A 23,902-nucleotide genomic window follows, 5' to 3' on the forward strand; every position below is an offset into this window, starting at 1 on the left:
AGCAGCGAGAAAAGATAAAAAAAAAGGGGGTCAACAAAGCACGATTCGGGCCGAGACTCTCTCTCTCTCCCTTTTCGATGTTTTGCATAAGATTAATCCGAGCTCCCGTTTCTCTCGGAGGCTTGCACCGGTTCGTGACGAATAGCTATTATTCTCCCTTCAACGTCTCTCGACGAAACTAGAGCCCAACCCAGACTAGAAGTTATCTATCGATTACACGATTCTGCTGCGTCTACCTTGTACAGAGCTTTATTCCGCGCTACGCGCGTTACCTCTCACGTGACCGAGCACGCAAATCATACCTCTCTCCCGCTTTTGCGTGGATCGCTTTGCGCTTCCCGTCCCGTCTACCGCGCGACTTTATTCTCTCCCGTTAACTCGCCAACAACTGTTCGACAACAGCTTTCGGTAACCTGAGAATTTCATCGCGAACCAGAAATACTCGACCGTTCCTCCTCCGTGAACAAGTTTCATCGAATAATTTTCGTTAAGCTTGCCTAAGTCTGCAGGATTCAACCGACAAAGCCTCGGGTGGTCCCGTCTGTTCCTCGATCTAACGACCACGTTTCACTTTCATTTCCGATATCATCGGCGACGTATTTCAACTATTCCACGCCCGAGTAAGTAACAGAATTCATTTTGCCCGGCGTCCAGGGAGGTGAAACGTTCTTGTCGCTTGCATCGCAACTCTTTCTTAATGCCGTTTCGATTCCAAGGAAAACGCCTTTGAAATTCCCCCGGCCGTTAACGAAACACCTACTTGACTCTAGTTGAAACGGTTCGAGGCGAAGGACGAACAGTCCCGAGACGGAGAGAACCGGCACCGCGTTTTGTATTGCGCGCTTCGCAAATTCTCACGTGACACAGCACGTAAATAGACGTATTTCTGTGACACACGGTTGACCACCGGCCGGCACGTTACTCGCATAAAACGTGCCTATTATGCGAATCCATTCAAGAGTGCATCCTGTTCGTCCAAGAGGATCGAAAATTCGCCACGCGTTTCCAGGTATGTAGTCGGCGATGCCAGGGCGAGAGAGAGAGAGAGAGGAAAGAAAGGTAAGAGAAAACGTAGCGAGTTACGAGTCCCTGACGCGATTACAAGCCAATCTTTCGTATATCGTAGCCTTCTAATTGAGTAGGACAACGGAAAAGGGAAGCGTACGTTATCGGACGTTGCACGCGTGCCGTTCGATTCGTGCGCGGAAAATCGTGATACGTTCGCAAGGACGACGAGTCGAAACCTTCTCCAGAGGATTTTCCACCTTTATTCCGTTTCACGCTGGCTTACGTACACTTGTCACCGAAATTATTTGGAAAAATTCGAACGTCGAGATAACTCGAGCCCCGAGAGCGACGAATCGAAATGTCACGGATGATAATTGCCGGAATTCGTGACCTACGTTCCAGAACTCCTTTTTTTCTTTCCACCTCGACAAAGGACCACCTGTTGCCACGTAACAGCTGATACATCGACGTAGCCCACCGCGATTACTTTAATTTTCATTAAGCACGTTTTTCCTCCTAGTTTTCATCGGTACACCGCGTTTACCAAGGACGGCGTTCGCTGGTGTTTTCCCGTGACATTCTCCAGTCTCGCGATTACATAAAAGATTTTGATCGCAAAAACAACTCGGAACTCCGTGCAACGCGTCCATCTCTCTCTCTCTCTCTCTCTCTCTCTCTCTCTCTTTTTCTCTCGTTCGTCGTCTCCACCATTCGACGAATCCTCGAGAAATTCCTCCACGAAGAACCTCTCACGCTTTTGCTGCCAGCTGTTCGTTTGCCACGAAAAGAGAACAAACTTTGCAAACACTTTTCCTACTCTACTATCGATTCAGGTTGGCAAACAGAAACGGAAATAAGGAACGGGACGGACAACGGTCTGGAAAGAAAGGGTCAGAAGAATTTGCCAACTGCGAGAAGATCCAGGCCTCGAGATGTGGCCGGCGGTCAAGCGTCGCGCGGGGTTTCGCGTGTTGCACGCGACAACACCGAGATCCAGCGTAAACGATAACGCGAAATACCTACTACTTTTGCACGGCCGGGACTAATGCGCGAATACCGGCATACAAAGCGAAGAAGAAGCTTTGCCTACCCTCCTCTCGCTTTGGCAAGCTCGCGTCTTCTTTCACCCGAGCCACTACAGCCCAACCTCGACCAACCACGCTAACCCATTTTTCATGGAATTCAAAAATGGTTCCGCGTTACAAATGGAACACTAACGCCGCCGCACTTAGAGCCTTTAATCTTTCCGAGACAGTGGGCTCGCGCGAAACACGCTTTTTGTTTACTTTGCAAATCGAACAACAGTTTCGTTTACTGGCAAAATGAAAATAGTGGGTTCTCAAACGTTAGGTAGAAAGGAGAAATTTGCAGTAGTCAGGTGGAACGACGGGCCTAACCGAGCCCCGAGTACTTACGAGACCACCTTCCTCCACTCGTTTATCCAAGATTAGACGATCGCGGCACGTAAACGCGTTACTCGCAAACTCGAGACTTCGCAATTCGCCCACTCTTGTTTTCTTCGAGGTAACGCACAGTGCCGTGCTACTTTCTTCCAACTTCGATTCAGAATTTCCCCGTTACCGTCAAACATCTCCTTCCTCGACATCCGAGAAATAAACTTTCCGCGGAAAGGAATTTTACAGCTGGAGCAGTCCGTGGACTCGCCGCAGCCGCCGCCTTCCAGTTACATCAAAGAACGGTTGCGTCTTTGTGGAACCGGGCGCGTGTGTAATTAAATATAGAGCAACGCCGTTTCCCCGAGAACCTTTAATAACGAATGCTTCGTACAGTTCCATTAAAACCGAGGTTTCCGATTTTAAGACGCGAGAATTCACCGCGATATCTCTTCGAGAAACGGGAGCGCCACGGAATGACACCGGTGCATTAGGCGACAAGACACCCAGAGAATAGGAAGAAAATAAAGAGAAAAAATATGAAAGGGAAGAGGGACAGATAGATAGATAGGTAGATATATATAGAAAGGTGAAAGAAAGTGGTATGCGTGGGAGGTTAAAAGTAGAGATTTTGTGTCGTTAAATATCAGAACGTCTCCATTAGGGATTTTCGGAGACAAAACGAAACCTGAGGCGAGATATACAGATATCGTAATGGCAGGGAGTCGGATGAACAGTAGGCAGGAGACACATCATGGGGAGAGAACGCGGCTATTGTTGCCCCTCGAAAAAGGAAAAGGACAGCCGCGCCCAGCTAACGGCCCACAATTTCGATGAAATTTTCGTTAGTCGGCGCGAGGGGCGTATTTACAACACGGCTTCTCTGTTAGGTAACTTGGTAAATTTTGCCTCGACTATGCCTCTAATTGGGGACGCATAAGTAGGAAAATTCGTGGACAGATGCGCGACGGTTAAATTGTTCCCGAATCACGTCGAATCTCTATACAGGCCTTGTTAAATCTTCTTCGCGATCGGATTCGATAGGTTGGCAAACAATTCCTCAGGATTCCCAGGCAGTTGAGAGAAAAGCCAACAACCGTGAGCTTTCGCTGAGAAGAAGAACAACATAAGCCGCCGGCTCTACTCTCCAAAGACAAAAGTGGAAATTACGTTTTCACTCGGCCAAAACACGATTCAAGGACGGTTAGAGGAGATTTAATTAAATTCCACGCTAGGAATATAACGCGAAGAAATTTCAATTTGGCCCATGCGTCTCTCGCGAAGAAGACGTTCCCGCGAGAGCCCTTTGTTCTTTCCGTGCCGCATTAGAACGTATTTGGAGAGCGCGCGGCGTTTCACCAGCTGCGAGGATCCTCTTACTTTTAAATTTACGTATCCAACGAAAGAAAGGAAGGGGAAAAAGAAAAAGATCGATCCGTTCTTCCATCGAGCCGGCCGCTTCTTTTCTAATTCCCCGAAGAAGCCACGTCGACGTGCTTTCGCTGTCTTCCTCCTCGAGCGAAAGCTGGGATGCGGAATTAGATTTCCATTCCGTTGAGAAACTCGAATCCCGCGCGAGGAACTCCGCGATACCAGCGTCGCGTTACCGCTCTCGAAAGAACTTGGCGCAGAATAACCGAGAGAAACTCTACAATATGCTGCCCAATTCATTTCGGTTCGTTTCGTTATAACGTCCAGCCGCTATATCGAATCCATTTTCTTTACCGAACCAAGTGCCTCGATAATCACGTTTCGCGAATACAAAGTTTTCCCTTCTGAACATCTCGTTCGAATTTTGAAGAAAGAAAGTTGTATGTACAGGTTAACCGAGTGTTCGAAAGAGGAACTAACCCGCAGTCACAATTATCGGAGTGCATCGCGACGCTTCAAGCCTGCACTAGAGGCCGTAAAGCCTTAGAATGTGCACCAGCGTTACACCGTTCCCCGCTTTATCATGTAAATGAACCATCCCACCGCGAAGAACAAAGATAAATCCTCGAGATCAGCGACACTACACACACACCTAAATCCGACTGGCCTAAACACGCTTCCATTTCGTTATCGTCGCGTCTACTTGCCAACAGACCCTTTGCTCCTCTTATCGCCTGAATTCTTCCAACGTCAGGATCTGTGCTAAGCTCTTCTCTCATGCGTCATAAAGCCGAGAGAGAGGCTCAAGTATCTTTCGGCTAAACAAGCGAAATTTCATTCGAGAATAAAAAACTCTGGAATTCAATCGAATCTATACATTCGACGGAATTTTACAGTCTACTGGAATAATCGATAATCCGCGCATCCGTTATCATTTGCCCCGTCATCTCTGCCGCTGTAACACCCTATTACTATAAAACACCGTAGCCTTGGCCTTTCGTATCGCTTTTACTCCTTCGTTCCTCCTATCCGTACGTTTCATTGAACCAGCACGCGTCGTTATGTCGGAGTTTGATCAAGAACGAGTTCGTTTTCCCGGAGAACCTAACGGCAACAGGGAGAGGCATCGAGTTTCTCGCTGGAAGAAGAAGCAGGTGGATGAAGCAGGCGACAAAGAGGTTAGCCGTCAAAAGGCACGGTGCATCCCCTTTAAGCCTACCGGCACCGAGAGAACCCATGGCCGACCGGTTAACTGCGTGTCACCAGCGAGAGTTATAATAAAAACGTGAACGACGGAAGTGTATTCTGGGATGCATGCGCACTTTTAGCCAATCGGTCGCGCAATCTTTAACGGAGCAAGTTTCACCCTTTGACCGCTAATATCCTGACAACCTTTTAGAGGTTGAATTACCCAAGCCAGAATTACCCACTCGTCGTCTCTGTTTGTAAATAAACGAATAGGAGAGATCGAAAAGAAGGAGAAAAGATCCAACGTACGGTTTAATTTTAGCATCGATAACGAACAACGACACATTTCCGGTTTATCCTCCGGTGGCCTTACTTTGCGCTACACTAAGGGAACCGTTTAAAAACTTGGATACTCGGTTGTATTTTTAGCCGATTCACCGTCGCTCCCGCCTATGTATAATACTTTATTAACCGCAGTTGAAGCAGACGATGAAAGTAAACGGCATTGTTTTCTCCGCCTTAGTGTCTTAAGAACTGAACTTTAACTGAGCTTTAACAGGTTTCGCGTAGTTTACTTTGGAAGACCTCTAATTTGGGATCAAGTATTATGCGAATCGCGACGACTGCTTTACGTAATTCGCAACATTTGTTATCGCGCGAACCAAGTAGCCGCGTAAAATCGAGTCTCGCGTGTAAACGAAAGAACCGGTGTCTGCCATCCTCGGATGGTTTTCGTATTAACGAACACCACAATTAAGTCCGAGGACTCAATTCTCACGTCGCTCAACCGTAACCCGATGCCCCTTATACTCCACCACCGGTTTATCATCGTGTACTTTGATTTTACATTCGTTTCGGAGTAGCCGAACGCGTACACGTACACACCGTGCACCGTGCACCATCCACGATAGAAAGCCTTGGCTGCTATTGCCGGCCCGTTATTATCACACGTGTTCGCCAGCAAGAAATCGGCGCTGACGTTACGGCGCTAATAACTTTCGCAAATAAACGCAACAAACGTTATTGCCCTGAACGCGGAAATAGAATTTCCCCTGTACAGATACACGGCGCGCGTCGTCCAATTTTCTCCAAACATGATAGAAACTGATCGCGAAACATCCGCATCGACCGATGTTACACAGGTATAATAAACTTATTTAGCGGTTAATTACGGGCTGGTTCCAAGATCAATTTGGTTGTATCGCGCCGCGCCGAAAGGTCAGTCGGTGGTAACTTCTATGGGTGTTCCGCTATAGCGCCAGTATTCCCGATAAATCGTTCTACTTGAAAGGTAAAGAGGACCGTTGCACCCGAGAACGTCAGAATGAATTTAAGATGGAATTTGGCGAGGCGAGTTAACGTACGGCGGAGGACAAGTAGAAATTACGGCAGGAACGAGTGGTAAACGCGTTGCGTTTGATGAAATATTTAATAATGGAACGATGCGCAGGTTCTTCGGGAAAAGAATAACACGCGCGATATCGATCGGTCTTAAAGCGCAATTAAACTTCGTTCTGTTTTTATCCTAGAGCCGATCACATCACGCGCCGGTCGAATAGACATCTGCCTACTTAATGCGCGTATTGCACCACCATCGCGACACCTCCTCCGTACGTTTCACGGAAAATCGCTGTAACAAAACGGGCAATCAACTCACGTTTCGACCTTTTAATCGAGGCTCTTATCGAGGCAACATCGTCCGAATGCAATGGGTCTGCCGCGTCGCTGCAATTCAGAAAGCACTATTCAAAATCGCTACCTTGTAAAACGCGTGGAACTTAGCAGCGGACGTGAGATTGAATCGCGTTTGACACGTTCCGCCGTGTTGAAAATTTCGAGGACGTCCAAGTTGCACGGTTGGTTGGCGAGGATAAGGAGTATGCGTGCGAGCGTATATCGGGAGAATTGGGAAGGACTGGAAAGTTGGGTTGTACGTTAGATGGGATTCGGAGCGTGTCGAGGCCAACGCTACGGGAGGAACGCGGAAGGTAGCCCGGATGGCTGTTGTCGGGCCACCCTCTCCCTCGCACGAAAGCCCACAGACCCAAAACATTTCGTACACCCCTAGCGCGTAGCGACCCTAGAACTCGTCCCGTCCACCGAACCCTCCCCGTAATCCAGCTGGAAACACATGGCGTCATCGTGTGGCTCGGCTGTCGAGCATATGCACCACCACGCGCTCGCCGCCTTGCTTTCTATCGCGTCGCTATCGAGTCGCTATCGAGTCGCTATCGAGTCGCTATCGAGTCGCGTCGCGTCGCCCCAAAAATCATCCGATCGATCCAATCCACGCCACTTCTTTCTAATTACTCTTCTCGCGCGTCCCACCGTTATTTTACCCGATCGCGGCCAAACTGTAAACCGAGCTATCACGCTGCCGCGCTCTTTCTTTAGAACCCTCTGCCCGCCTTCAAATCCACTCGAAATTTATTCAAACAACCTAAGAGTCAACGACGACGCCCTAGGCATGAATCGTGGTCGTGACATTGTGATTTTTAAAGGGTGAGAGAGAGAGAGAGAGAGAGAGAGAGAGAGAGAGAGAGACAAGTTAACTCGTGCATCACTCCTCGTTTATGTTTCCTACGTGCCGTCACCACCATTCCTCCATTAGATCGCTATCGAGATTACGAGCTTACGCGCTCCCCTTCCCCTATCCTAGCTTGTCCCTTTTACGAGTCCCGGTCCCCTTTAAGAGCTTAGAAAACGTAAAAACACACAGAACGCTCGTCTTACGGTGAAAATTACAGCCGCGACCGTCCAACGATTTAAAATGTTTATCTTAACCCGTGGACCTGGGTTCGATCGCAGTCGCATTTATCGCGTCTCCGATTCGACGTCCTCCGCCAAGGTATTAAAAGGAACTCTTTTTTCCCCTTTATGCTAGCAAGATATCGAACATCGATATCCAATCTCGACTCTTTCCTCCGAATAACAAATTCGATCCTGAATGGCCCTCGATGCGGCTCTATTAAATAATACCGATGTTCCGCGTCCTTTCGAAACAAAGCGAACCACACAGCTCCTGTTCGATTCAGCGCATCCGCTCCTCCTTGACTATATTATTTCAGGCATTTAGCGGTGTACGATATCGGTGCACCTCGTTAACCATCGAGAAAGTTCCGGCAGGGTTTCGAACGCCGTCAATTATTCCCCTGCTAACCTCGCGACATATCAAGTGTGTACGCGAGACCTCGAGAAAAACATCGCGCGCCGCTTAGAATTTTCCGGGCCTCGTGTAAAATTTTCCAATATCTTCATCCTGCTATTTTCTCCGCAACGACTCGAACAAGTTCTCGACGTAAGACACAATTAATCCAGCCCGAGAATATAAATAATTCCAAGGAGGTTTCTCGACTTTGTTATTCCAGGAAGAAACGCAATCAGATTCGTCACGTCGCCTGTGTAGGTTAGGTAGCCACTCGCCAGTACCAACTGGATTCTAACGAATGGCAAGATGGAATCTTCGGTTTCCGGTTCAAGAGACCTCCAGCCGGATCGTTTCGTGCTTATTACCCTCCGACTGCTAATCTAATGGGACGAGGACGAGAACGAGAACGAGACACGCGATTTCACCGAATCTTTCTCTCGTCCAGTACAACTACCAGCGAACATCTCCGATCGAGATCGGTAACCTTTGCATTCAGGACTCCAGTAGGAGACCGTTATCGCCTGTTGTCTCGTCGACCGACCGGTTAACATTGTACACGCTTTCTTTTTCCCCAAAAGAAAATGATGGTTTTAGTTGGTTTTATTTAAGTAGGTATTACTAACAGGCTGAATTCAAGGATCCTGCGAAGGAGCAAAAACACGGAGCGCGTTAACCACAGGCTAACGGACGAGTTACGAGCAGAAGAGACACGTAATTAGAATATCCACGCGGGGCAAATGAAAACACGGCTAGCGCCGGCTTCGATACGACAGTTTAATTATACCAGAAATTTAATGCGATTCATTTGACACGAATTTCATCTGTAACTCCTGTGTCGGTGGGCTTAAACGCACCCGTCCACTCGCGTCACGTTCGCGTCGATATTTTTCCCGCGGCGGGAATACTGTTTCGGGCAAACCATTCTCAAAATTATTAATCGACCTGCGATCGTCTGCTTAGGGGATATAAGATAGGCGGGGAGAAGCTGCACACACCCTCCTCCTTTGATTTATGCTTCCGACTTTGTTTTTCACGGAAGGACAACCGATCCTCGGCCTCGATAATCCAACCAAATTTATACATACACAACATATATCTTATCTCCTCCTGTCTAACTTCGTGCCGGAAACAAGTGCAACGTCACTGAATATTTATTCACGGAACAAAATTATCACCGTAGAGAAGTTCTTCCGACGAATAATTACGCGAAACTTCTTTTAAAAAAGGTATCGCTCGGACTGCGGCGATTCTCTCCCTCTTCTCAAGTCGAAAGCCGTCCAAATCCCATGGAAAAAATGGGTCGAGACGTTCTTACATTTGCAGCTTTATTTTTACGCTGACCTTTATTCAACATAGTCTCTTAACAGCCGCGACGCAACACAGCGGCGGCGCGCCGGTTTTTAATCCGCGACTAACTACGCGAGATCCCCCAAACACCGCTTTATCTCTGGCTTGGTTCGACTGGAAGCCGCATCGATTATTTAACTTGGATATCGTAAGTGGGATTCATCGATTACCAACTATCCTCTTCTCCGGGCGTGTAATGGCCACTCAAGAGGCGCATCCTTTTTCCCTCGCCTACCGCTAACTTACATACATATTTCACGCGTTGCCTTACGAATTCATGAAAACTCTTTTCTCGCCAGCTTGCATTTCTCGCTTTATTCGATACGTATTACTACTCTCCGAGTTACATTCGCGTTACTCTTATCTTTTCATTCCTCGTCCGGAATAAATCCAAGCATTTCGCGGTGAATACGCCTCGGCGAGGGAAAAGCTAACAGCTCGCGGAGAATTCAACGGTTTAAACCGATTCCTAGAAAAACTACACCGACGCCGCAACGCGCCGGTTGAACATCCTTCGGTTTTAATTATCTCTGCATACAATTAAACCACGATAATAACTGGCCGGCACTTATGCTCGGTATTAAAATTCTCTCGTAACACGTTTCGACCGTTCGGCGAATTTTATAAGGCCGAGAGCAGGGACTCTCTGACTTACGTACTGACTTTTCCCCCGTTTCACCACAGCCCGTGATCGGGAATTCGTTCGTTCGTTCGTTATTGCGTCTCGAACTCGAGATCCACCATAGACGCACGCGCGCCAAGGAATTTCTACGACGCGTCCTTAACGAACACGCGTGCGTTCGATGAATAAAAGCGCCCCGTCGCCGCACTCCCTCCTACGCATCCGTGAAATTCTGTTTGCAACTTCCGCGAAATCGAAAAGCAAAAAAAGAAGATAAGTATCAAGGTCATGCTCTGTAACGTGGTTCGCCTGTGAAGAGCGCGGTGAAGTAATAAACGCGTATAGTAAATTCTGTCGTAAATTGGAACGTGTTGTTATAGTTGCAAACGAATTTCTGGCCTCGCGAAGCTCGAGGACGGCCGATAGAGTAATTTGAATACTTTCGAAAGCTCGCGGAATTGCTTGAAAAGGTTAGGTTAGGTTAGAGTCCGACGATAATTATTTAAAGGAAAATGCCGAGGATCGTTTATCGTTTATCCTTTCCCATTCGCCATTTCTTCGCCGAGCTTCCGGCAGTTTCCATCGTTACGATTATTACCTCGAATTAACTTTGTTTCGAATACGAACGGACAGCGTCAGGCTGCGCCGAGTATCGTTGTTCCCAACTGCCTTATTCCAACTCTATCGACGCTTCGTTCTCCGTAAGAAGCGAGCATTCGGGCAAATTTCCGGCGAGGTATAATCGACAAAGGAGTTGAAACGATAGCCGTACGTCTGGTGATCGCGGCATTAGGTTATCTTGGACGAGTTTCTTTCCATCGATACTTCGATTCTTCCCTCCTTCCTTTTCTATCCCGTTTCTTCCACCTTTTTTTCTTCTCCCCGTCGTTAGAAGCTCCAATTGGCACGTATCCCAGTTCGATGCATACCCTCAAAGAAGAGCGCAGAAAGGAGCACCACGACGACGCGGTGGAGGAAGGCAAAAGGAGAGAAAAGAGGGGAAAAGTGGAAAAGATCGGCAATAGAGCGTCTTGTTGCCGCTGAACAAAAACGCAATTAAGTACATCGGAGGGGGATATAATCGAAGGCAAGTTTGATATCTCGAAACTCGGGCGAACGGCCACGTAACGGACTTGGTTAAAATTCTCGAATGCACACCCCAAGCACATTCTTTCGAGGTTAAAACGTTGACACGTTCACACGCGAGAAATACAAACTGCCGGTAAAAGGGATCAAGCAGCGGCGGGGAAAATACGCGAATAATTGAATTACCGCACACGGAGAATTTCGCGGTGCAAAGGTTTCGGGATGAGCGGAGGGAGCGTTTAAAAGTTCGGAAAGAAGGTAGAGAGAAGGCGTCGGAGAGCGGAAGAAGGAGAGATGCGTCACGTGCAGTCAGAGCTCGTGCGAACGACAGACCGCGCGTTTTACCCCAACACGTTGGTAAACGTTCCCTCGACTTTATCCAGATAATCTGAATCGAGCAAAGTAATCGAAATCGAACGGAATTACATCGGGCAAGTCGATTTATCTAATCCAGAGCCACTTACCGAGTCGTGGAAAACTCGATCCTCCTTCTGTCTCCGTTTCAACGTACGACAGTTTCGCGAAACCGAGAATATCTGTTACTCCGAAGGAACTCGCTCTCGAAATCCCGTATTCTATAGCGCGTTTATTTTTATTTTAACCCGATCGCAACGCAGTAATCCGAATACCACTGTGCTCGAAAACATTTCTCCGCTCTAACCAGACCTCCGCTTATATATTTACGAGCAAACCGATTCGCTATCGAGACACTTGGAGCATCCGTTTCCAAAGTAGTTTCCTCAAAGTCGCGTTTCTCGTTCGTCGATACAAGCTACTACACCTTACATATTTTCTTTTTTCCCCGTTCAACGTAGAAAATGAACGAGTGGGAAAGGGGGTGCACGACCGGGGAAACACAAGCGTCTCGGGTAAGCCACGTTGTTTCGCGTAAAATTCGCAAGGTACAGGCCGGAGCGAGCGAGAAACGATGCGCGTCACGCGATGCTCGGGCCAAGATAAACGGATTTGCTATTTGTCGATAGAGTATATATCGTCGCTTGGAACCAGATAACGAACGTTGCCCGTTGAAGTAACGCACCGAGAGCTCTGCCGATCCACACGTGTGCGGGCCGAAACGTAGCTACTCGAGGAGGAACCCCGAACGGCAACGATATACGACGATGTACCGTGAAAGTTGCAAAGGTCTGGTTACATTAGCCCAGCGGGACTTTTTCGCCCCTGAACGGATCGCGTTAACGTTAATCTTCGTGTGGCTGGTATATTGGAATCGTGGAAAAGAATCGAAGGGGTTCCCGGTTTTCCAACTGACTCGTCCTTGATACATTTCGAGTGTAAGTGCAAGCGCTTGTAAGACGAATCTCACGTAGTTGGTATTGTTGCGAAGCTACGCTCTCGAGAAACTCTCCAAGGGACTTCAACCGCGGAAAGTGCCCAAGAGAACACGGGACACGGTGACGTTTTCTTACCGTGTAGGCAAGAATAACAACGTGTACGCCGAATAAATCTTATTCCCATTCTTTCTCTTCGTTCCATCTAAATCGTACCAACCCCTTTAATAAACTTCACCCTTAACGCTTCACCCGAAGCGTTTATATACTCGAACAAATCGTATCAATTTCTTTCGTGCAAACCAACACGTTTCGAATATACCGGAACGATAACACGGAACGATTCGAGCTCGAAACGAATTAACCTATAATACGATAAACGCGTTAATCATCGACCATTGTAGTGGATTGCTTTCGTCGAAACGCAAACGATGCTCCAAGAATTAAACATTGCTCGTATTACATGATTACAACGGCACTTGTCCATTATCGCAACCAAGAAGATTAAAATATTAAGATAAGATAATGTAGAAAGCAACCGAGATCAACTCGGATTCGTTCGATATTATACCACTGTCACAACGCTTGTCGTGTTTAGTAAACGACGAAAAAGATTGTGCAGGGTTAATTACGAATTCACGACTGTGCGCCTGTTTGCCAGACACTGAACGTAACGCGTTCACCTCGTTCTCACCTTAATCTCTGACGAATTCTGACAGAGTGTAAAGGGCTGTTCATTTTTACGATAAATTACGCGCGCCATTGTTGGAAGAACTATTAAGGTGCAACGAACCAGTGAAACGAGAAACGAAAATAAATGCCGGTATAACTACTTAAATCGATGAAACTTCGAAACAACGAACGGCCCTGCGTTGCTAGATCAAAAGCGTGTAAATTACACGCGCGCACGAACCGCTACTTGGAGCTGCCGGATCCAGCGGTAACCGACTCCCTTTAAAACATTAATTCGCTTATCCGCTTATTTAGCCGAGCTGAAACGAGAAAAACTGATCCCCGATCCGGATCGGGAATTTAATCGGTCGATTCCAGAGAAAAATATGAAACGTGGCTCGCGAAAGAACGCTCCAATTAGTTCTAAGATAAATTTCAAATGCTCTCGCTATTTCTTGCCCCTTTCTGCACTCGGTAAATCCAATACCATCCGAGCTAGGGAAAGTTTCTTCTTCTTCTTCTTCTTCTTCTTCTTCTTCTTCTTCTTCTTCTTCTTCTTCTTCTACTCGGGGCACTCCCTTTATTTCCTCGTCTAGGCGAACTACGAGTTACATTTGTAGTCTGAGTTTAAATGCCGTAATAATCCCTTCTATCGTGCACTCGTACGGGTATTTCAAAAACGACCATTTACTTTCCTCCTATCTCGCTGCCTCGAGTGACGTTTACACGAGCTCCTTTAATCGAGAATAATTTCTAAGTGTAAAACTTGAAATCTCACCGAGACCTCAACGATGCTGAATGTGCCAAAAATTCGGTCGTAAACGACGCGAACGATAAAAAAAAAAAAAAAAAAAAAAATACCGTACCAAAAATGGGACATATTATGGGACGCTACGAGGCGACGGTATCCATTACACGCGGTGAGGGCAGAGGGGGAGGGGGCAAAAAGTTAGGTAGCGTTGGCAATAGTGGCAAAAATCTCGCACGGTAGCATCGTAACGACACACTGCTACGAAATACCAAGTACACTCGACCGCCTTTGAAACCGGTATAAAAAGGCCGAGCGACAGGCCACTGGAACACGCTATTAAATAGGCCGTGCTGCTACAAGAGAAATGATTAATCGCCGCGAAATCGTCTTTTCACCCTAAAAATTTCAAATGCGATCAATTGATATCCTTCTCTCTACCGATATTTTTTTCGTTCACCTAACCCTTATTTGTAAAAACACCGAGAAAGGAAAAGTAATTCGCAATTTTTTTCTTTAACGGTTTTTCTATAGATCTAACCTCTTTCTTTGTGTCCTTTATTTGTATACATTTACATACCTGCATGTAACTTTACATATTCCCATAACCTCGAGCTATTAAGCAACTTCAGCTTTTTAGTGTTTCAGCAAGTTTTCTCTGTTCGTAGAAAGTAGAAAATTAAATAATTGTAATACAAAAATATTTGTATCTATATTTAAGCACTATCACTGAGATAACTATAATTGGCTATTATTAGATATCAACATTCACTTGAGATGTATATACTTTGATTTGCTACCTCAAAATGAGGTTATGTTGTTGATCTATCCTACTGTTTCACTAATTTGAAAAACACTTGATATATTATCAACAGTTGATAAAGTGGTTTATTATGCATCGTTGAGTATGGTTGATGAAATGAATAAAACATTAGACTAACCTTAACATAATTGTGTTTGATTACTATAAGAAATCTAATCGGTAGGTTTCAAATGTGATCTGAACATTGCTTTACTTTATTTAGCCAAATATGTTACCATTTGTGCCTGTACTGTTTACATTCGACGAAAGAATAACACTTATCGAATAACAAGTAAGTACTGCAAAAGCAGTTAGGATTCTGTTATTCTATTGGAATACTCTTTCAAGGGACAAGTTATCGCTTGATCGTTGGACAAAACACGTATTACTAACCTGCATCTTTTGAACATAAATTTCAAGACAAAGAACCTTATCAAATACTGATGTAAAGTATACGTAGCGATACTTGAAATATTAAATGCAACAAAGGCTGCGAAACAAAATAACTATTACTATTGTGACATGTTTTTTCAAGTGTACTTGGATTAAAATCAAAGCATATTTTCGTTATATTCCATTCAAGGTGTAAATAAATATAGCAATAGTGGAAGTGTAAGAAATGTAGGAAAATGCACTGGATGTACTTACTCTGCGGGTAGTACAGAATCTAGGAAGGGTGGTACTGCTGGCAAAGTGGGTAGACACGGTGGTGGAGAACCGGTAAGTTGTTTCGGTGCGATACATGAACATCGGGCGGCACAGAACTCACGTAGTAACCGCCGTCTCTATTGCTCGTACACACAAGTACCACCATCCACGCACCACGTACACGCACCGTCATCCGGCGAAATCTGGAGGCTACCTTATGCGTATATCCAAGTGGTCGAGGAATCACGACACGATACGTACGGCACGGTACGGTATAGCAAGACACGACACACACGACACGACACGACACGATACGATACGACACGATACGACACGACACAACACGACACCAGAAGACAGGATGCGACGCAACACAGGATACGCACTAAAAAAGTAACGAAGATCGTAAAACTAGAGGCACCACCTCGAGGAGGTGAGATTCTTCGAATATGTGTGACGGCGGGGGCTACGGATTAATATGGCCGTCCCTCGTTGACACAAAGTTTCGAGTCACGCGTGAAACGCAACCCCAAGAAAATGCGAAAAACAGGTTGATCGGGATATCGTTGGCAAGAGAGAGGCTTGTTCGCGTATGACGCGCACGCATTTGTTTCACTCGCGGCACCACACACCACCCGCGATTCTACGTACCACTCACTTCCGTATCACCCTGTTGTATTCTCCACGCGCTCTCCACCTTTTCTTCTTTCCTTTCTTCTTACCTCCGCTCTTCGACAGACTATTCGTCCACTCCTCTCTCTGTCACATACGATTCCCTTCAACCCCTTGTTGGGCACGTTCCTCGCTCGTTCTCCCTCTCTTCTTTCTCCTCTCTCCCGTTCGTCGTTTTCGTCGAGCACTGCGAGAGGGATCCTGCAAATACCGCACTCGCGTTTCGTATTATCAACAACTTCCTCGGTGTATCGTGTTCTCGTACGAGCGCACCACGAAAGCCGTGGAAGCATTCGAATGATCACGTTCTTTTCACGCTTTTCGAGGACGTGACGCGGCCTTCCTACGAACGACGTCAACATCACCACCGTACGCTTTCATGGCGGCCATCTTTTCGGGATACGCGAACGCGAATCGCGGAACGGAAAACGCACGTACACGCGTGTATACCACGCATACATGCATGCATGTGCCACCGTCACGTATGTACACGTAATGGCCGCTACTACGACCGCCTACACAACCAGAATTGAGAGCGAGAGAGACACTTGCGCGCACACTCATACATATACAAAGTTGACCGTGCCAGCCTGGATATTTGGATAGCGAACAGCAAACCAGACATCGGACCGAAGAACGGGGAATGGTTGACGTTTCTTGTTTAACAGGGAATTGTGGCGCTGCTGTCTCTTCTCCTTTCCTATCTTTCTCTTTATTCGCCTCTCCCTGCAGCCTTTATGAAATTTCTCGACCAATCGCTACTCGATTCTTGCTGTAACTGCTTCGTGATCTAGGGATTTCTCTAGCTTTGAATTTTCACTATTTTACTTCTTCCAAATTTCAACTTCCTTCCACTATACGAGCTATCCCACCAACTCTGTCCACCTCAAATGTCTCCATTACTTTAAGTAATTAACGAAAACGTTACTTACAAAAGTTGTATCGTTGCAACAAAGACATAACATGGTAGCAACTATTTCTTTACAGGTGGAGGCGTACAAGAGATCTGGAGGTCAATTTTGTTTTTTTTAATAGAATGTTCAATCTTTATTGGTCGAATCAGATAGAATAGCGAATTCGAAGTATAAAAGTACATTTATCCTAAACCTCACCATTTTTCACATATTCAACTTTCTCCATCCTGTTACTTTCATTATGAAAAATATTGTGCCCTGAGAAACATTAACTACACTGCAAAATATTATACAACGGATTACTGCAGCGTGTGCTGGAACAGCTTCAAGACGATAACATTGTATTGATGCACATGGTTGAAACTTCGAACATATTCCATAATGAATGTAATAGGGTAGACAAAGCCGAATGTTTCAGGAAAGATGAGTTTTAGAATGCCTTAGTATATATGTACCTTTATACTCAAAATTCGCTATTCTATCTAATTTGACTATAAAAAATTTGACATTCCATTTGAGAAAACAAAATTGACCTCCAGATCTCCTCCATACCTGCACCTGTAAAGAACATCTTGCTACCATGTTATATCTTTCTTGCAACCCTTATTACTTGAAATAACAAAGATATTTGAGATGGACAGCGCATGGATTATGCACACAACTTTTCAAATTGTTTTCTTCGATGGCAGAAATCCAACTGCTTGAAATCCGACGGTTAAATACCACGGATAGAGGAATTATATTGCCATACAATATTTCACATCGAAAGATTGTGCGTTTGAGGTAGGTATAAAGTGAAACCCAGAACTTCTTTTGCGAGTGTATCTATTTTTACTTGAACGATCGTATCGTAATATTTCTTAATCTATAAACAGTACGTGTATCAAATTTTTATATAAAATTACATTTTCACGTACAAAAATTTAATACAGTTTTGAGATTTATAATATTCTCGTGTTTAAAATCTGTATATACATGTATAAAGAAGAACAATTGTTCCCGCAAACATCCATTATCCTTTGAACATTAACCTGAATCAAATGTGTAATATTTATGCGCACACCAAATGCATAGAAACAACGTGGAATGCGCTGATTTTACTTGTACTTATGTTTTAAAGATACAGAGTTCTCTTGTATATATTTCGATATGGCAGTACTGACAGTCCTGCGTGTAATTGTTTCTTCTCAAAACGATACCGATAAATTAATGTAATACTTATGATTACAACTTCAGAATTTCTTGAACTGCAACAACGATCTTATTCGCACTAATTCCATATTTCTCCAACAACGCATTCGGAGGACCAGAACGTGGAACTTCAGGAACAGCTAGCTTTTTAACGACGACATTTCTTTCCAAAGCAAGTGCCGAAAGAACTGCGTCTCCCAAACCGCCTTCTGCGTAATGATCTTCAACGGTAACGACTCTTCCTCCAACTTCTTTGGCGTTCTTTACAACCAACTGAGCATCAAGTGGTTTAATCGTAAACGGATCGATCACTCGCACGTTTACTCCAACTTTAGACAATTCGTCAGCAGCCTTGAGTGCTTCGTACAAAGTGACACCAGCTCCAACCAGAAGAACTTGGTCTTTCGCAGAAGATCTAACCACTTTGCCCTTGCCAACGGCAAAAGGCTCTTCGTTTTTGTATATAATTGCTGTGGCAGGACGAGAGGTACGTACAAAACAGACACCCTTTGTATTAGCTGCTAATTCAATGGCACGTTCCGTTGAAACAGCATCGCTTGGGTAAAAAACAGTGGAACCAGGAATTGTGCGGAACATAGCTACATCTTCCAGACCCATCTGAGACGGACCATCTTCTCCGATTGAAACACCGCAATGAGAACCAACAAAATTAACGTTTGTTTGCGAAATAGCACCCATACGAATCTGCACAATTAAAAACACGAATAAAATTTAAAATAATGTTTCTTCAGTAGAATTTAAATTTAAATGTTTTTATCCTTCTACCGATATCTTTCAATTTTACCTGATCAAAGGCACGAGTGAAGAAAGTAGCAAATGCAGATACAAATGCAACAGTTCTATCTCTGCATGCCGCGCCGATTGCAACTCCTACAACGTTTTGCTCGGCAATAAAACCTTCGATAAACCTAGCCGGATCAACGGTCTTGATTTTTTCGGCATACGTAGAATTTTTCGTGTCCCCGTCTAGAGCAACGACACGTGGGTTGCTTTTTGCTAGCTAAACCAAAAAACGGAACAAAATTATGCAAGTAAGTAAATAAATCTTTGCCTATTTATCCAAAAAGAAAAAGCACAAACCTTGGCTAAAGCAGTACCATAAGCCAATCTTGTAGCAACCTGTTCTCCCAGTTTGTAATTCGGAGGAGATGCTAATTTAACGTTATTGATGTCTACTACTGGAGCATCATCAACCAGTGGTTTTTGCGGACGCAATGCCAGAGGACCAGAATTTTTCATCATTCCAGTTAAGTGCTACAATTAAATTAGTTATTAGTCTCTAAAATATGACTAATTATTTTTACAGTATACAAATTTCAGCCCTTACTTGGATCACTTCATTTGCTTTGTTGCCCAATGGCTTTCCATGCCAATTTTCTAAATCTTCAATGTTAGGGAAATATTTACCCTTAAATGTCTTTGCTAAAATGGCAGAAGGACGTCCCTTTGTATTTTGAGCTTCATGGAAGGCCTTAAATAAAATTTTATGACAAATTTGTTGCACATATATAAAGTTAACTGTTAGTCATACACATTCACACATACTTTGGCTAATTCTTCCACATCATGACCATCAACAACCAAAGCATTAAAGCCGAAAGCTTCGAGTCTTTTACGGTAAACTTCCATATTGTGCTGAAGAGATGTTGGTTCACTTTGACCCAGACGATTAATATCAAAAATTGCACAAAGATTGTCTAACTTATAGTAAGATGAAAAGTGAAGTGCTTCCCAGATTGAACCTTCTGCTGCTTCTCCATCACCAATTAGGCAATATACACTACAAATACATTATTTCTTTGTATAAAACAATATCAAAGAAATAACAGAGTACGATTATTCGAACGTTAACCTACCGATAATTTGCTTTATCAAAATTCTTTCCTACATAAGCCATACCGGCGGCAACCGATAGACCTTGTCCCAAAGAACCAGTTCCCACATCTACAAAGTTCAGTCTTGGAGTAGGATGTCCTTCTAAGTCGCTATCAATCTTTCTCAAATTGACCAATTCACTTGCTGGGAAAAGACCAGCCTCAGCCCATGCTGTAAATATTCAAATATGATGTATACATTTCGGAATTTTTAGAATGTTTCGCGATGTAATCGTTTAGAGAATTCAAAGGATTTACCTGCATAAAGAATAGGTGCCGCGTGACCTTTGCTCAGTATAAATCTATCGCTACTTGGGTCACGTGGAGCCGATACCTTGTAGCGCATCGTATGGAAGAATAAGACGGACATAATTTCTGCCATAGAAGAACATGACGTTGGATGTCTGGGTTAAAAAAAAATATATATATATTTACATGTGCATTTTTTTAAAAATTCATAACATTAAGGTGGAAATATAAAATTTGTATAAGACTGTAAGCGATGTATATTGTTATACGTTTCATAATCATAATGAACTATTATCTGTAGAGGTCACAAGGTCATTACCCTTTATCATACGACCGTTAAATATAGGAAGCAATATTATCATAGTTATGTAACATGATCTATACGAAATAAAAGCAGTGATCATTTTTTGTATACTAAAATAAATACGCTAAAGGAACCCATTTTATTAATACACAAATCTTAAATCTGTACCCTCAAATGTACCCTCTTTTGAATATTTTCATTTGCATTTATTTCTAGTACCATTCGCATATTAATGAATAGCTAGGTTTAATTCAAATGATGTATCTGCTGATTGCATACATTACCACACATTCGAATAAACGAATTTTCGTAAATATTTCAAATATCGATTAATAGTCGTTGATTTTGCGATCTAATGGAAATTTCAAAATAAAATAGAACATTAAAATACGCATAAATTAATTCTTTTTATTTTACGATTGTACGATTTTTATGCAAAAAATTAAATTAGTGCAAAATCTTTATTGCTAACAATACAATAGTACGATATAATACATAATAGTGTTTTCTATTAAATTCTTCAATAATTACGGAACCCATAAAAGAAAAACCTCGCATGTACAAAGTAAAAATATCAACGTGTCATTAAGTAACAATCTACATATATCTGGTGGTGGTGTGCTTCTCAAATGAAAGTAATGCGAAAAAATTTCGTTCCGATCCCGATAAAAAGATGTGAACATTCTTTTTAGCCTCATACCCGCTTTTCGATGCCTCGGTAGCCTGGATAGAATGAATGCGAAGCCTGTTCGCAACATCTTGGAGTTTTTCCATGTTCGTGTCGCGCACCATTCTGAATTGTAGCAAAATCCTAGTCGAAGTCGTTTACCGGCGAGCGTTCGATAATAACTGAGTGAGAGTGAGAGACAACCTTTTACGAGTAACTGCGCGCTGGACCTCCCTACCTTTCTCCAGATTGACTATAGTATATTTCAAAATCAACGCGTTCACGTTTCGTGAGTATGGATGGAACCCTTCTAGAACTTTTACTACCGTTACCACTACCACTACCGCTCGTTACTTTGATACCAAGAGGAACATTGATAATATCCGTGCGTTATCAGTAAAGCTTTCTTAACATGTTTCAAACGCTCCAGTTTATAAAAATTCAATGTTTTATATTATTCCAATCATCGATGATAGTTTTAATCACGGTAGCGATTAAATTTTATTTTATATTTTCATTGACGATACAGTAAACAAAATCTTTAGTAATCTAAATTTCCATATACATTCGAATCGTAATGATTTGTTTCATGAACATTCCTGTAGATATTTTGTAATGTGTATCGAATTTAGTTATGAAAAAAAAAAAAAAAAAAAAAAAGAGAGAAGGCATTTAACATTTTTAGATTATTCAAAAAGACTGTATACCATATCGCACCTAATATTGCAATATCTTAAATGATATTTCTAATAAAAAATTTCAACATTCGATATACCCTTGATTGCTATAGCATGATCGTACATACGTTTGTTATGTAACGCTTTTACAGTGTGCATCTTAGTATCGTGCACGTGTTGGATAAGCCGTTGCTATGTGTAAAAGCATGCAAAAAGAAGTATAGAATAACTTCCGACCTACCTTTGTAACTCTTCTTCTAAAAACTTTGAACTGTTTTTTTTTTCCGGTGCTAATCGCACGACGATTTGTAGCCCGCAATCAAATCGTTCTTGTTAATTATAAGTGTACAATGTACATTCTGCAATCGACGCCATACTTTGAACTCTACTAATGCAATGTGCATTTAGAGATTTATTTTTTCCTACATACGTGAAACTCTTTATAGAATCTATTTTAAATTAGATATTTTAAATAGACTATATTTATCTAAATTTAGAAATTTTTCAAGACATAATTAATGTTTCGTGTATATTTTAAATCATCGAAAAATAAAAATAAGAATCCCCGGCAACTTTAAATAATTATTTAACAAAGAAGTTTTTTATTACCAAATTAACGTTGTTAACAATGACGCACGAATTCTATTAAATGCATGAACATGAATTCCATTTGTAAAATTACCTTGAACCGCATGACGCGATGTAATAAGATAGTAAGAAATAATACGGCAATAAACGTGTCGACGATTCGCAAAAATAAGCCTTATAAAATCAAATCAATGTGGTACCACGTGAAAAATTTCCAAGATCGCAATCTCAACAGTGGAATTGTTTTAGGAAAAATTATGAATGTATTGTATAACATGACTGGCTATTGGTGAGAACAATCGTGACTATATTATCGCAACGGAGAAACGAAGCAAACATACTTTTTCCATGTCGCTTTCATCGAAATGATTTTTGCGCGCGATTTTGCAAATGTTTAAGTTTCGTTAAACTACGATTTAAAAGAGTGTCCTATCAAAAACTGTCTACATTGGTATATGTTGATTTATAAAAAAATCATTCAAAAAACAGTCGGTTAATGCAATTGCTATTATAAAGTATAATATTATTGCACATACCCGGATTTACTGGCTTGTGTGGCATTAATTGAATGAATTCTCAGCTTTGCTGCGATATCTTTCAATTCTTGAATGGTTTTAGATTCTGGTTTGTGGTAGTTTGCCATTTTCTTCCTCTAGGAACCAAGGTCTTCTTAAAACTTTGAGAGCTTTTAAGAAAGTTTCGGAAAAGTGCTGACCACGAGATGTTTCCCAGCAACAAGTAGAATTCCCGCAAGCACGATCTAAGTCGAATATAGACAAGAATCCACAGAACTCCAACGATTTCTTCGGATAATACCCATTGCTTGTCCCTAGATGGCACTGTACTAATTTTCATGACAAACGCTGCAAATTATTTTCTATTGTAAAACAAAAGAGAAAAAAAGAAAAAAAGTAAGAGAGAAACAGTAAATGTTGATTGTAAATGTTTGCAAGGACATTTGAAACAATACATGAATGTAGTACGAATTAAAAATTATGTAATTTGAAAATAATACAAACATGGAAATGTTATATCGATCAAAGTTTTCTAAGCTATATTTTAATAACAAATTTATTCGACGCTTAGGAACAGGATTTATGGTGTCATATTTAGTACTACTGATATCGAAGTATTCATTCATGATCTTACACGTAATCAATAATAAATTATTGAATTAAAATTACGCAGATACATAAAATCTTAGCATTAGATTATTAAAAATCAAGGAAATCGTAATTCTGAAAAATTTATATTATATGTAAAACCAAATAATAAGTCATTATTTAACATACACGTCTATAGCGTTTACATAATTCAATTTTTTACCACAATACCATTATTACAGTTGATTTCACATAGTAATAAAACTTATTAAATTCTTATAAAGATTTTACCAGTATCTACGATATCGTTTCGGTAGAG

General features: G+C 42.8%; 1 protein-coding gene across 3 annotated transcripts; it reads right to left on the bottom strand.

Moving 5' to 3' along the window:
- Positions 1 to 17,794: 17,794 nt before the first annotated feature.
- Positions 17,795 to 23,234, bottom strand: LOC108577769 (transketolase-like protein 2). 3 transcript variants are annotated; one of them, XM_017940969.1, is made up of 8 exons: positions 21,249 to 21,476; positions 20,254 to 20,399; positions 19,978 to 20,167; positions 19,667 to 19,901; positions 19,449 to 19,592; positions 19,202 to 19,375; positions 18,906 to 19,121; positions 17,795 to 18,805 (listed from the first exon to the last, which is right to left on the bottom strand). In XM_017940969.1, the coding sequence occupies exons 1-8, from the start codon at positions 21,338 to 21,340 to the stop codon at positions 18,134 to 18,136; spliced, it is 1,869 nt and encodes a 622-aa protein (XP_017796458.1). In that variant the 5' UTR covers positions 21,341 to 21,476; the 3' UTR covers positions 17,795 to 18,133. The 3 variants fall into 3 exon arrangements, with proteins under 3 accessions (XP_017796458.1, XP_017796457.1, XP_017796459.1); XM_017940968.1 differs by lacking the exon at positions 21,249 to 21,476 and adding an exon at positions 23,017 to 23,234 and having other exon boundaries at positions 17,797 to 18,805; XM_017940970.1 differs by lacking the exon at positions 21,249 to 21,476 and adding an exon at positions 23,017 to 23,234 and having other exon boundaries at positions 17,797 to 18,805; positions 18,906 to 19,117; positions 19,198 to 19,375.
- Between the last annotated feature and the right edge of the window lie 668 nt (positions 23,235 to 23,902).

Source organism: Habropoda laboriosa, unplaced genomic scaffold, assembly GCF_001263275.1.
Source record: "Habropoda laboriosa isolate 0110345459 unplaced genomic scaffold, ASM126327v1 scaffold816, whole genome shotgun sequence".
Classification (NCBI taxonomy): domain Eukaryota; kingdom Metazoa; phylum Arthropoda; class Insecta; order Hymenoptera; family Apidae; genus Habropoda; species Habropoda laboriosa.

What these genes read in the sequence shown, in the direction of transcription:
- LOC108577769 (XM_017940968.1), bottom strand. Translation starts at nt 23,123, where the DNA reads ATGGCAAACTACCACAAACCAGAATCTAAAACCATTCAAGAATTGAAA. An exon ending in TTTGATAAAGCAAATTATCG is followed by an intron (nt 19,902 to 19,977) that starts GTAGGTTAACGT and finishes ATGTATTTGTAG; the next exon opens with TGTATATTGCCTAATTGGTG. An exon ending in ATGGTACTGCTTTAGCCAAG is followed by an intron (nt 19,122 to 19,201) that starts GTTTGTGCTTTT and finishes TTTTTGGTTTAG; the next exon opens with CTAGCAAAAAGCAACCCACG.